We start from the raw sequence: 15,369 nt of genomic DNA, 5'->3' as shown, positions 1-15,369 counted from the left end.
CATAATGTTTATTTTACAGTCGTCCCTATAATTACCATAAAGCACTGTTCCTTTGTGTTCTGAGAGTTAACTGTGTCAATATTCCTCTTACATCTGATCCTGACCATCATTTCACCAAATTTGTCTTTAGCTCTTGGGACGTGGAAAGAAAATCTTAGCCACCTCAAGAAAGTTGAGATAGAGAAGGTCTAGATTGTTTTCCCTTTATTTAAGAAGTTATGTTTGGTACTCTTCATAAATTAGCACAATGTATAATGTTACCTCTATAGTTATGTGTGGTTTTAGTGCTGTTTGTAGCTTGAGGTCATATGACAGCAATGACTGTCCTAAGCTTCTGTCTCTTGTATTATCTCCAAGTCCAAGGTAGAAACATTCCAGGACCTGTGTGGCCATTTAGAATCTTAATGTTGTTTGAGAGGTGGTATTTGCAGCTACATCAAGTAAACATTGACCAGTTATAAATTGGGAGAGTCAGAAGTGGTGAAACTGTCAGACCCATGGTTCTTTGAGATGGAAGGTTTGGGTCAAACCACTGATGGGTCTTCCTCTGGGTATACCAGTACTAGAGGTTCTCCTGAAGTTTGTTATCTCAGGGGAAGATCAAGAACTTATTTTTCTAAAGATATGAAGACAAGACATGCAACTCAGCCAGAATTGAGTATCTGAGGAATTATTAGTTAAATCTGATTGTAATGTAATGTAGAGAACAAGTTTATTCTATTTATCCCAACATTTATTAAGATATGGGGAATGTTGAGAGCCCAGTAATACCCTGTTTTGATCACGTTGAACAAGAAGTTGCCCATCTTGTTGTGCGATCCAAACTTATTTGCTGGAAAGACAGGTATTACCATGTATGTGTGAGATTATGGAGAATTGTATGGGCTCTGATAAGAACATTAATTGGTGCTTTTGTGTCAAAAAGCTAATGCCACCAAGTAGCACTATTGTGGATTTAATACAGATGGCTTGCAAATGTTCTGTACCATATGGTAGATCAGTGTACTCTAAATCTTTACATTGTCCCCTTTTCAATCTCTACAGATTGTGCTGCCTTGCACAGAAAGTACTGTGTACATGCATTCATCACTATACAATTGGGTTAGGTTCTTCAAAAATAAATCATTAGGTGCAACTGGATTGTAACATGGGCGTAATGGGGAATACATTCTTAGCCGCTCAGAAATATCATGATTAATGATAAAACATCCCCTAGTTGCTGAAGAGCACTTAATTGCAATAAAGAGATATGGTTACACTACAGTACTCGGATTTATTCTCTTTAAGGTCAGTGGCTGCCAGAGGTAAGTGTTCACAAACTCTTGTTCCACCTCTGAGTACCTTAATATCAGCCAACTAGTCCTCAAGCAATCCTGGTGTCACAGAACCATTATAGAATGATAAAGTTGTTCAGGCTTCTTCCAGATCCTAATTGGGACCTGATGGCTCTAAACTACTACTAATTTCTTCTATTAGCACTTATATGAGACTGAATAGTCTTAATTCAAGTTAGAATAGCATATCAAATCAAAGAGTACCCTTCAGTTGGAACCAGCGATCACATAAGAACAATAGATTGGGCACAGCCATTTAACAAGCATTATGAGAGACGTAGCCATGCCATCATCTTGGTGTAGGATAGAAATGCCAAGCTGGGCTCGGAGTAGTGGAAATTTTTAATGTGCACTTATCAAATATTCTGTGATCTAACCTACTTAGAAATAAAATAAAATTTTGAAACTTGACATAAGTGGAAAACATAAGTTATGAATGCCAACAGTATCATTCAAAAATTAATAACTGCTTCTTTATATTTTGACAGTTAAGTAAAGTTTAAATGTTAATATGAGTTTTAAATTGTGACTTAAAAAGGTTACCCAGTGATGAAATTTTTAGTTTTTAGGGCAGAGGCGTCACCAAAGCAACAGAGTTGTGGCTAAAGAGTTAAATCTTTTGAATTCAATTTTTTGGAAAAAATAACGTGTAGTTTGGCTAATATTTTAATTCTCATCTGTGATAAATAATGCCTTCATTCTTTCCCTTGTTGAAACAGCCAAAAGCAATGCTAGATGTCGGCATTGCAAAGCCTTGTTTACTAGTGCAGTCTACAAGACAACAAGACAGGGTAAGACAGTGGGCTTAGACAAATGCACAGCACCTGCTTTGTGACTAAGAGACTGACTGGTGGCTTGGCTGGCTAGTGCAGAAAGCGCTTGCCATTAGGGTGAGTCATCCCCGGCCACCGTCATCTTGGTGGACGGTAGGCAGCACTCACAGGGTGGCTTCACTTATCAGATCCTGTGCTCAATCTATTGTTCTTATGTGATTGTTGGTTGGAACACATCTCTGAGATACATAGAGTGAGTGAGTTATGGAAGGTTAGGTGTGGCTTTTCTCACCAAGATATGCCACACTCATCTTACGGACACTTTTAACAGAGTTGTATCTTTGAAATGAAAAAAATCAACCCACTCTTGAAATTGTAATGACTTGGCTTAAGACTTCTGTTACACATCCAAAGAAAGTTTCAGCAAATGCTACACAGAAGTTAGGTATTATTCATAAGGCCTCATATATTTATAAAAGTGATAAAATCAGTGCAACCAGTTTTAGGTCATTTGTGGTTCCTTTGCTAGAATGCTGTTCTCCAGTGTGGATGTCTGCTTCTGCCAGAGATCTCTTTTAGATAGAGTGGTTCGTGGTGGTAGGTTTTTGTTACCTAATAGTAGCAGATATGACTTGGACCATTGACGGATGGTCTCGTTTGTCACTTTTTCACAAGTAGTATTTTAACAGAGTTCTTTCACATTCACAATTGATCCCTGATCCCCTTCACCTGCCGAGAGCAACCAGATTCGCTGAACAGCAGCGCCAATATGCAGTAAATGTGCCTCACTGTCAAACTTCTCAGTTCCAGAGGTCCTTTAATCCTCACACCGTTGGACTGTGGAACAGCCTCCCAGAGGATGCCATGCAATTGGAACTTCTTCAGAAGTTCAAGTGAAGATGCAATGCATTATTACCCTAATATTCTTCTTGCATTTTAATGTTTTTATATACTGTTGATTAATTTATTCATTTATTTTACTTTTTTAATGAGCGAGATCTCATTCTTTGGAAGCTTCAATTTCAAGTCAGTGGCCTCTGTTGACTTGTTCCATATGAATAGGTTTCATCTTCTGATTAATAATAATAATAATAATTTGGAATTCAATGTTTAGGGTAGTTTTGATATGTTTTGTGTTGCGTCTGTAAAATTTTTTTAATGAAATGGAGTTAAATTTGTTATTTCATGAATGAGCAATTTGTACAGCTAATTTTTATAAACACTCTAATGGTCTTACTGCAATTTTAAGAAAATGGAACATTATATGGTCTGCATTTTATAGGCATCGTATCTGTATTTAGTTTTAGGAAATATTGTTCCAATCAGTGATATATGATGACTAAGTCTTATTTTTAGGGAATGGTTAAGTTTTAGGTTCATTCTAAGCAAGATGCATAGTTTTGAACAGAAGGGCCATTAGCTTACCTGGCTATTTGTATCAGTATTTGCTGGGAAGTAAATCTATGGTTTGCATTGTTACTCTGGATTTCCATAAGCAGTGGTAAGTGTTTCCATTCCAGTGTAATGTTTTATATCTTTTGTGAATGTCTTAGCTTAGCACTTTAAAAACTGCCAAAATTATCAAGGACTTTGAGGAGCAAATCACAATTAGATTGAGGATTATTAATATAACAATCTTGTTGGCACGTGCTACACTTGCTGGAACCCAGGGCTACTGTCTCCCCAACTGTCCTGATCCCCTACCTACCCCACCCCCCACCCGGGGTAGACAAACAGGTTTGCGGGGGTAGGGCTACTGTCTCCCCTTCCCTCCTAATCCCATACCTACCCCGCCTCCACCTGGGGCGGACAAACCAGTTTGCAAGGGGTGGGTGGCTGTGTCTGTCTCGCCTGCTGTCACCCGGGGGAGGACAAACAAGATCAGATCCACTCAGATTTTATTATTATAGATACCAGTGATGTAGTATCCTTCTCCATAGGCTATGGTGGTAAGTGAATCTGATGATCTTTTATTTGACTGTTTTCTCACAGTTGTATTTCTGTGGTATTTGTGCCCAAATAAGATGCACTTATTGTTTTTGAGGTGTTAAATCTCTAGGAAAATATTGTTGCCAGTACTTGAGAGGCAGACCTATCTCTGCTATGGCTCAACAGTGATTGTTAGCCAGTCTGATTAGATTACTTCCTGTTGCTCACATTGGCAACTGCTCTGTTTTCTGTGTGTTGTGTTATTAAGATACCAGAAAGTTACATTCTAAATGTAACTTTAGACACGAGTTTTGTATTGCATTGTAAGTGTACTTTCACTATAGGTAATGGTTCTTTTAACATGAAATAAAAATTTGAATTTAAAGATAATATGTTAGCTTTCATTGAAAAAGATTTGACATATTTCATCGTAACCTTGCAAAAATTTTCCAGAAGCAGCCGAAACATAACAAGCTCAACTGCTGATCCTAGTCCAACAATCACATACAAAGTCACAGGGAGAACACCTATAGATGTTGCTGCACACATAAAGCTGCTTGGAGAGTCTCTCAACAACATTGGTCAAAAGCTTAAAGAACATGAGGTAAGAAGTTTTGCAAACTCTGAATTGCACAGACCAGTAAGTTTGGAGATTCTCTTAATAACATTAGTCAGAAGCTTAAAGAATGTGAGGTGAGAGGTTTTCAGACTTGGAATTGCACAGACCAATAAGTTTAGAGAGTCTTAAAGAACATGAAGTGAGAGGTTTTACAAACTGGGATTTGCACAGACCAGTAAGTTTGGAGATTCTCTTAATAACATTAGTCAGAAGCTTAAAGAACGTGAGGTGAGAGGGTTTCAGACTTGGAATTGCACAGACCATGAAGTGAGAGGTTTTACAAACTGGGAATTGCACAGACCAGTAAGTTTGGAGAGTCTCCAAATAACATTGGTCAAAAGCGTAAAGAATATGAAGTGAGAAGTTTTGCAAACTCTGAATTGCACAGACCAGTAGGTTTGGAGCGTCTCTTAAAAACATTGGTTAGAAGCTTAAAGAACATGAGGTGAGAAGTTTTTCAAACTAAGAATTGCACAGACCAGTAAGTTTGGAGAGTCTTAAGGAACATGAGGTGAAAGGTTTTGTAAACTTGGAATTACACAGACCGGTAAGTTTGGAGAGTGTCTTAACAACATTGGTCAAAACCCTAAAGAATATGAAGTGAGAGGTTTTGTAAACTCTGAATTGCACAGACCAGTAAGTTTGAAGAGTCTTAAAGAACTTGAGGTGAGAGGCATTACGGGCCCTGAATTGCACAGGCCAGTAAGGTTGGAGATTTTCTTAACATTTGTCAAAAGCTTAAAGAGCATGAGGTGAGATGTTTTTCAAACTCAGAATTGCACAGACCAGTAAGTTTGAAGAGTCTCCTAATAATGTTGGCCAAAAGCTTAAAGAGCATTATAGAGGGATGAATAAATTTGTTTTTATTTAGCATTTCCCAATGTTTTGTGAGAGAGAGAGAGAGAGAGTGTAATTGTCGTTAGTGAGTGCTTCAGTTGTTGGAAGAGGGATGAGGTCGTTAGTTTGTTTACGGCGCTGTCTGTCTGTCTGTGGAATATATGTGAGGATTTTTCGGTTTTGGAGGCAGTTTTGAGTCAGAGCTAGTGCCGGTCAGTCGTTTTTTTGGTCTTAAACAGTTTGTTTGTGTGCTGATTCAGAGTTGTTGTTTTTCCTTGTTAGTGTGCTGTTCTTGTTGCTGTATGTTCGTGAGTCGTGTGTTTTCCTGTTTTGGTTTGGTTTGTGTGGTTTTGTGTGCTGTGTTGGCGACCGTGGACACCTTACTCCATCTTCCAGCAACCGAGGACCAGGGTGAGTGTTGTGTACTGTTTTTTGTGGTTTTGAATTCCGCCACATAATATTTGGCGCCCAACGTGGGGCGAGCGTTGTGGGTATACAACGCCACCGTGCATAAGGGTATTGGTATGTCTCCGTGTAAATATTTGTTAAATTTTGAAAAGATAGTGAGACCGAGATTGGGTATATCTGAGAATGATAGGAGGTATGGAAGAAGGCGCATGAGAGGTTTGAAAGTTACAAGGTGGGCGAAAGTGTTGAAAGAAGTAATCGAAAAGGGCGGTTGAATGTAAATAAAGTGCGTGAAAAATTTGAGGGTCCGTATGAAGTGTTGGAAGTTGGTCCCAGTGGGCTTAGTTATGTTGTAGGGGAAGCATGTGTAGATGGTAGTGTGAGAGAAAATACGAGCGCATCATAACCAATTGCGTAGATGGAAGGATGTACCGGAATATGTGAGAGAGAATGGGGTGTATAAATGGTTGAAATCGAATGTGGGTGAACCAAGTATGCATGAGAGCTTGTGTATGGAGGATCAGCAATTTGTTTTGATAGAGTATGGTAGGAAACGTAAGAAAGGGAAGAACGTAAGTGAACGGAGTGATTGTAAGTTGTGTGATAGGGTGTGAATGCCAAAGTGAAAATGAGTGATAAAGCGTGTAATACGGATGAATGGGATGGTATGAATAGAACGTATAGCATATGCGGGTTTGATATAACTGAGTTGACTGAACGTGTAGGGGTAAGTGAGCGGTTGGAGGTGAGCGAAAGTGTAAGAGTAAGAGAGCGTAGCAGTGATAGACGAAGTGATTGAAAGCATGAATGAATCGTTGCAAGAATTGGAAAGGTCAATGAGCGAATGGGATGGGTTAGTTGAAGAATTGGGGAGGTATTTGGGAACGAGTTAGAGGGTATAGATGAGATTGTGGATGAAATTGAGAGTGGGAATAATGAAGAAGATAGCGTGAATCTGAGAGAGAATGGAGGAGAAGATGTGGATTTGAATGTTGCTAGAAGAGAGAATGATTCTGAGAGAATGATTGCGTGCCCGCGAACGCGATCTAGAGGACCTGCTAGTGAGCATCCGTGGGTGTTGCGTAAAAGGCGATTTGAATGCAGTGTGAAAGGTATTGGTTAGGGAAATGCTAAAAGGGGGAGAATTATAGAGGATGAATAAATTTGTTTTTATTTAGCATTTCCCAATGTTTTGTGAGAGAGAGAGAGAGAGAGAGAGAGAGAGAGTGTAATTGTCGTTAGTGAGTGCTTCGGTTGTTGGAAGAGGGATGAGGTCGTTAGTTTGTTTACGGCGCTGTCTGTCTGTCTGTGGAATATATGTGAGGATTTTTTCGGTTTTGGAGGCAGTTTTGAGTCAGAGCTAGTGCCGGTCAGTCGTTTTTTTGGTCTTAAACAGTTTGTTTGTGTGCTGATTCAGAGTTGTTGTTTTTCCTTGTTAGTGTGCTGTTCTTGTTGCTGTATGTTCGTGAGTCGTGTGTTTTCCTGTTTTGGTTTGGTTTGTGTGGTTTTGTGTGCTGTGTTGGCGACCGTGGACACCTTACTCCATCTTCCAGCAACCGAGGACCAGGGTGAGTGTTGTGTACTGTTTTTTGTGGTTTTGAATTCTGCCACAACATGAGGTAAAGGTTTTGCAAACTTGAAACTGCACTGACCAGTAAGTTTGGAGAAAAGTAACCACAAAACAAAAGTTATAGGTTGGTTACATACTTCCGTAAGAATACAAGCTGAATGTCATTGCACAAATTTAATTGGGAGTAGCAAGGTGGGCTTCTGGATGAGAGATTAGTAGGGCTAGAGTTTCATTTGAATTAAATGAAGTTGATCTTATTATAAGATTGTCTGAGGGAAAATATATTTTTATATAAGTACTTACTAAGTAATTACATAGCTATGAGCTTCCTACCTACGGCAACCTAAAGATTGAAAATTCGCGGTAGCACTAGCATTTGTCTTGGTGTAGGTACGTGCCCTGCCCACTATCAGGGACTTTGAGGAACACATATGCAGAGAGCTTCAATTTGTTTTCTTCCAGCTCCCAAGTAAGATCAGTGGTTCATTGCAGCCAACTTCATTGTTTTTTGGATGGTTTTCCAGAGACTTGGTGAAGTACTCAAGTTTTGTTGTAGCGAATCTTAGTCAGTTGGTTAGCCTAGGTTAACTTATTTAAATGAATTTAGAATGTCAGACTCTAGCTCTTTGAGTGTTAGGCTTTGCATTGAAAGTTGCAAGACTAGGCTAGCGAAGCCTTGCTATGACTCTCACACAAGTGTGTGAAGTGTAGAGGGCAAATTTGTGATGGGGATATTACTTGTTCGGCTATTAGGGCCGGAAATAAAGCCAGCTTAGAACCAGTAGAAGTAGCAGACCTTGCTGAAGATAATTCTGTCTCTTTTCCTAAGTTTCCTGTATCATCTTTAGCCCTCTTACTCCTGTTCCAGGTTCCCTTGTTCCCAATCATGACACCATTGCCAGTCTCGAATCAAAGTTTGACAAAAAGTACGAACTTTTAGCCAACACAGTGATGGAGTTGGGTTTGTCTTTTAGAGCCTTCAAGGAAAAGGCAATGTGCAAAATATCAGTGCAGTGCAAAGTGTTAAAGAGGTGGCTGCCCGTCCCATTGGTGCTCCTAGATGAAGGTCCCTGTTCTGCTTCCCCACACCAGGGAGAAGACATACTGGAGGTCCAAGGGAGACCAGTGGGATTTGCCCACGGACAGTCACCCCCTCCATCGAGCCTGTTGCTCAGTCCCAGGCTACGACAGAGCACCACTGGAAAGGTGTCTTGTTCAGTGTTCATTGTATGTCATCAGCTTCAGAAGACTCTGTGCTGGACGCGAAGTGTCAGCTGCGTAGATCTGTCTCCCGGCTGTTGAAGAAACACTGCTGCAGCGGACAGCTCTCCTCCGCCTGTCAAGAAATACAAGGAGGCTAGTTCTAGCCCTCAGCCCTCCTGCAGATTCACAGTGCCTCCCTCTACATCTTCTGCTCATCCGACTCCATCAGCCTGGGACAGTTCCGAGTCCATCGCTTATTTGGATTGCCCATTCTTGACTACTAAGCACCTAGAAGAACCTCTTAATCAACATTCTTCGTCGGGACCCCGTCTTGTCCCTGAACGTTCTTTGCCTCCCGAATATGCAATGATGGCTCTCATTAGACAGTCTCGTTCGACTGAGTGCTCTGCGTCAACTTCTGGGAGTCAGGTGACACCAAGTGTCGACTCAGCGCCAGTTGTGCCTCATGCAATAGCACATTCTTTGATTCGAGGATTCTTAGCTTGCTCCTCTTAACCCTTAAACGCCTACTGGACGTATCATACGTCGACTAAAATTGTCTGTTGGGTGCCAAGTGGACGTACCGTACGTCGACTACAAAAAATTTCAACCTTCGGTCAACTTTGACTCGACCGAAATGGTCGAAAAACGCAATTGTAAGCTAAAACTCTTACATTCTAGTAATATTCAATCATTTACTTTCATTTTGCAACAAATTGGAAGTCTCTAGCACAATATTTCGATTTATGGTGAATTTTTGAAAAAACTTTTTCTTACGCCCGTCGTGCGTAACTCGGCCGAAAATTTCAGAAATTCTTTCGTCATTTTGTCGTAATTTTTGCACTGTTCTATATTAGCCGTTACATAAAGTTTTATATATGAAAATGTGCGCAATTTCATGTACAATACAACAGAAAATAACTCATGGTTGTAGCTTTTATCAGTTTTGAAATATTTTCATATAAATCAATAACTGCCAAAATTTCAACCTTCGGTCAACTTTGACTCGACCGAAATGGTCAAAAACGCAATTGTAAGCTAAAACTCTTACATTCTAGTAATATTCAATCATTTACCTTCATTTTGCAACAAATTGGAAGTCTCTAGCACAATATTTCGATTTATGGTGAATTTTTGAAAAAAAACTTTCTTACGTCCGCACCAGAAATTCTTTTTCGTCACCTTGTCGTAATGTTTGCACTGTTTTATATTAGTCGTTACATAAAGTTTTATATATGGAAATGTGCGCAATTTCATGTAGAATACAACAGAAAATAACTCATGGTTGTAGCTTTTACCAGTTTTGAAATATTTTCATATAAATCACGATAATTACCAAAATTTCAAGCTTCGGTCAACTTTAACTCGACCGAAATGGTCAAAAAACGCAATTATAAGCTAAAACTCTTACATTCTAGTAATATTCAATCATGTACCTTCATTTTGCAACAAACTGGAAGTCTCTAGCACAATATTTCGATTTATGGTGAATTTCTGAAAAAAATTTTTTCCTTGCGTCTGCTTGTGATAACTTGGCGAACATCTCAGAAATTCTTTAAGTCATGTTGTCGTAATGTTTGCATCGTTTTACATTAGTCGTTACATAAACTTTTATATATGAAAATGTGCGCAATTTCATGTAGAATACAACAGAAGATAGCTCATGGTTGTAGCTTTTATCAGTTTTGAAATATTTTCACATAAATCACGATAACTGCCAAAATTTCAACCTTCGGTCAACTTTAACTCGACCGAAATGGTCAAAAAACGCAATTGTAAGCTAAAACTCTTACATTCTAGTAATATTCAATCGTTTACCTTCATTTTGCAATAAATTGGAAGTCTCTAGCACAATATTTCGATTTATGGTGAATTTTTGAAAAAAACATTTTCCTAACGTCTGCGCAGTAACTCGGCCGAACATCTCAGAAATTCTTTCGTCTCGTTGCCGTAATATTTGCACCGTTTTATATTAGTCGTTACATAAAGTTTTATATATGAAAATGTGCGCAATTTCATGTAGAATACAACAGAAAATAACTCATGGTTGTAGCTTTTATCAGTTTTGAAATATTTTCATATAAATCACGATAAATAGAAAAAATTAGACTTTCGGTCAACTTTAACTCGACCGAAATGGTCAAAACTGCAATTGTAAGCTAAAACACTTACAGTCTAGTAATATTCAATCAATTAGCTTCATTTTTCAACAAACGGGAAGTCTCTAGCACAATATTTCGATTTATGGTGAATTTTTGAAAAAAACATTTTTTTATGTCTGCACGTTACGAATTCATGCATCATTTTGTGATAATATTTTCTCTGTGTTGCTTTGATCGTTTTACAATTTGTTATATACCAAAATCATCGCAATTTAGTGTACAATACAACAAAAAAAAATTAACTCATTAGCTTTAACCGTTGTGCTTACAGCGTGATTTGTATACAATTATATGTTTTTTTTTTTCGCTGTCATATATTCCAATATTTATATATGATAATGATATTTTTTTCATTTCTGATGGTTGCATACTAAACTTCAGGCAATGACAAAAAAAGGAGCCAAAAATGAACTCTTAATCTTAAAAACTAAGCGTGCTGTGATTTTTGAAAAAACTTTTTCGGCTTAGCGCTAACTCACCGAACGCCGCCGGCATACAGGAGACGTTTTTGTAAATAGAGGCTCGGCGTTTAAGGGTTAAATGACAATTAGATGACTTAATGTCTTTCTTGAAGAAAAACCCGGCTGTTGCCAAATTGAAAGACACTTCTTTGTCGCCAGTCTATTCCAATGATGATGTAGGGCAAGATTCTTCCCAGTCGTCATCCTACTCTGCCTTATTAAGATATTTTCTTGATAATTTCCCAGATGTCTTCACTCCTGCTGTTCCAGTATCACCTGCTTCAACTTTTCTGATGAAAAAACTTCCTCAGATAATGCGAACCTGCTGAAATTAGTGCTCTCCTCATCCGTGAAGAAGGTACTTTGAGAGATAGAAGTCTGTAGCCAAGAGGGATCTTGGTAAAGCAACTTTTGCTTTTCCACCCTGCAAGATGGTCAAGAGAAGCTACCATTTTTATAACACCAGGGATGCTCCTTCCCTGGGAGTTTCTGTCTTCTCCCAGGGGGACTTCTCTGGCATGGTAGATGTGACACGCCGGTTGGCCTTTTCCTTGGTGAAAGTAATGTCCCCCCCCCCCGAGTTGGACCATTTGACTAGGAACCTATTTAAGCTTTTATAGTGAACTGCTTCCTTGACTGGACAACTGGTGCGTTGGCCAAAAAGACTGAGGATTGTCCTGTGCTGGTGGAGGATTTTGCAACAGACTGGTTGGGCGTAATGTATAGTAACACTCCGAACTTGAGCGATTTGAGTTGTGCGAATTCACAGACACGCAAACTTTTCATTGGAACCTAACTAATTGTCATACGAGTTTTTCACAGACATGTGAACGAAAATGTTTAATTTTTATGTAATTTATATAAGCTTTCAAGCTTTTATGTGTAAATTAAATAGCAGTAAATAATAATTTTTCTCTCTCTCTCTTTTACTGAGAAGAGAGAATTTTTATGGTACATGCATATGTTTATTTGTTTTATATGATAATTTTTTACCTATTAATAAGTACTAATTTTCAAATAATGATAATAATAATAATAGTAATAATAATAACAATAATAATAATAATAATAATAATAATAATAATAATAATAATAATAAAACTAATTACAGAATTCATATATGATACGTATTTTAAACAAACAAATATCTTTCCCTCCTCTGTTGTAAGAAGCTCAAAGGCAAACTGTCAGACATGTTGATTTAACATGACAAGAAGGGGGAGAGTTGCTGATTAGCGGGTCAAAGGTTTCTCTCTCTCTCTCTCTCTCTCTCTCTCTCTCTCTCTCTCTCTCTCTCTCTCTCTCTCTCTCTCTCTCTCTCTCTCTCTCTCTCTCTCTCTCTCGTCCGCAGTTAGTGCAACCTATGCATTACTGTTTCTCTGTATGTCTAACTGTACAGTAGATAATTTTAAATTGATCTAATTTTACCTGTACCATTTGCAAACTGCAAATGCACCATTCTAAAACATAGACATAGAGCATTTCAGAACAAAGGGAAAGAGACAGAATAAAGACTTTTTAAAAAAGAGGTTGAGAAGACTTCTAAAAATAGATCGGTGGAATGGGGGGAGAGAGAGAGAAATAAGATACTAATCTTCACACACACTTATATTTTTACGTCAGCCATTTATTTCTTTTTTTTTTTTTGAAGGTAATGTATTAAGCTAACTTTTAAATGAAATTTCAGTAATGTTAATTTTATTTAAAAGTTAGTTGAACACTGAATTTCCATCATTTGATATCTAATAAGAGTAACTCTCTCTCTCTCTCTCTCTCTCTCTCTCTCTCTCTCTCTCTCTCTCTCTCTCTCTCTCTCTCTCTCTCTCTCTCTCTCTCTTGTGCATTATTCTCTATGTCTGTGTAATAATTGATAAATAATTTCACTCTCTTAAGTGAGGACAACCCTTATCTCTCTCTCTCTTCTCTCTCTCTGTTGTTCATAGCTAGCGCTCACACATTTTTACAGCTTATTATTTCTCTGTATGTCTTTACCTGTATAGTAGATAGTTTAAAATTATCTAATTTTACCTGTACTGTCTACGAAGTGCAAATGCACTAGTTTGGCAAATACGTTCTAAAACATAGACATAATAACTAAGAGTTGTACAGTATTAGTCAAAATAAAAAACACTTCTTGAAAAAGCATTTCAAAACAGACAAAGAGAAAGAAACGCAGAATAAAGAAGTTATTAAAAAGAGGCTGAGAAGACTTCTAAAAATAGATCGGTTGGAAGGGGAGAGAGACAGAAATTCTCTTCCAACTCTACTTTTATGTCAACCATTTATTTCTTTTTTTAAGGGTAATGTATTAAGCTAACTTTTAAATGAAATTACACTAATGGGAGCATGATTAGGGTCATATTTAGTGTTTAAACTTTAGAAATAAGCATTTATTAGCATTTTTAGAGACTGTACCAAACTTAGGTGAAAATTCGCCTGGCGCGAGGGGTTCTGGAACCTAATCTCACGTAAGTTCAGGGTATGACTGTACTGTCGTGTGCCGACAAGGCAGTAAGGGACACTTCAGCAGAACTCTCCTCCCTTTTTTCAGTGTGTGTTCTTAAAAAGAGAATTATGGTGTTCTTTTGCTATCAAAAGGGTGACTGCTACTCAAAAGTCGGCTCTGTTGTTCTCACCTCTGGACAAAGCTCGTTTGTTCCCACAAGACTTAGTGCAAGAGATCTTGACATCGCTTCAGAAGAAGTCTACCAGCTATCTACTGGTGCAATCCACTAAATGTTCCAGAGACTCCCTGACCGTGGCTACGAAGTCGTTCTCTCCCCACCAACCCCAGCCCTTTCATGCAGGGAGACACAAGCTCCAACTCAGGCCTCGCACAAATTTGCGACCTCCCCCAAGATCAATTAAGAGATTGACCTTCAAGCTGGGAACCGAGAAATGAAGATCTAGTCCTTTGCGCTCTGGTAGGAGCCAGACCGCACCTCTTTTGGAAGGAATGGAGTCGAAGAGGTGCAGAACCTTGGGTGGTCAAGGTATTAAAAGAAGGCTATGCCATTCCTTTCAAGGAGAACCCTCCTTTAGCCTAGTCGCTGATCATATTACCAGCTTACTCGGTGAACTCGGAGAAATGTGTGGCCCTTTTGCAAGAAGTAGAATCCTTTCTGCGCAAAGGGGCGGTGGAGTTGGTCAGGGATCAAGGGGCGGTGGAGTTGGTCAGGGATCAAGGGTCGGAAGGGTTTTACAACAGACTCTTCGTAGTCCCCAAAGCATCGGGGGACTGGAGGCCCTTCCTTGACATCAGTGACCTAAATCAGTTCATGTTAAAAACGAAATTTCATATGGAGACGAATCAGTTAGTCTTGTTGGCCATCTAACAGGGGGACTGGATGGTCACACTGGACATGCAAGATGCTTACTTTTATGTTCCATACATTGGGACTCCAGAAAGTTTCTACGATTCGTGTTTCAAGGAAAAGTTCTCCAGTTTTGGGCCCTGTGTTCGGCGTGTCCAGGCCCCACAAGTGTTTACTTGGAGCCTTGCCCCTCTCTCCAAGTGGCTTCACCTTCTTGGAATAAATATCTCTTATTACCTGGACAACTGGCTTCTCAGGTCTCCGTTGAGAGAGAAATGCGTGCAGGACTTAACGAAGATTCTCTGCCTAACGAAGGAATTAGACATTCTGATAAACATTCACAAGTCACAAACAACTCCAGCTCAACGAATTCTCTATTTGGGAATGACTCTGGACTCTGACTTTTCAGGCTTTTCGCACCCTGAAGAGTCGCCTCCTGCCTTCAATCCGTCAGGGGCTTACTTTCTCTTCTGTGATGCTCAGAGGCTCAATGGATGAGCCTCTTAGGAATGCTAGCCTCAGTTGAGAAGTTTGTGAAATTGGGCAGCCTTCACATGAGACCACTCCAGTTCTATCTAAGAGCGAATTGGAGCAGTAAAACGCAAGCAGATTCCTTTGTTTTTTTTATCATAGCGGAAATCAAACAAGACCTTCAATGGTGGTCATACGAAGACAGACTTCATGAAGGGAAGTCTATCCTTCCAGCAAACCCAGACCTAGACTTTTACTCTGATGCATCAGATCTAGGTTGGGGAGCTC

General features: G+C 39.1%; 1 protein-coding gene across 2 annotated transcripts in view; it reads left to right on the top strand.

Moving 5' to 3' along the window:
* Positions 1-15,369, top strand: part of LOC136831347 (HMG box-containing protein 4-like) — a 354,987-nt gene that overhangs the window by 301,598 nt on the left and 38,020 nt on the right. The window contains exon 5 of one of the 2 annotated variants that reach the window (XM_067091655.1): positions 4,493-4,640. In XM_067091655.1, the coding sequence (XP_066947756.1) occupies positions 4,493-4,640 (148 nt within the window). Of the gene's footprint in view, positions 1-4,489; positions 4,641-15,369 lie in introns of both variants that reach the window. The other variant, XM_067091654.1, reaches the window with a different exon arrangement.

Source organism: Macrobrachium rosenbergii, chromosome 48, assembly GCF_040412425.1.
Source record: "Macrobrachium rosenbergii isolate ZJJX-2024 chromosome 48, ASM4041242v1, whole genome shotgun sequence".
Taxonomy (NCBI): Eukaryota; Metazoa; Arthropoda; class Malacostraca; order Decapoda; family Palaemonidae; genus Macrobrachium; species Macrobrachium rosenbergii.
Note: the sequence above shows the minus strand (reverse complement) of the source record. Positions and strands in the feature narration are given on the sequence as shown.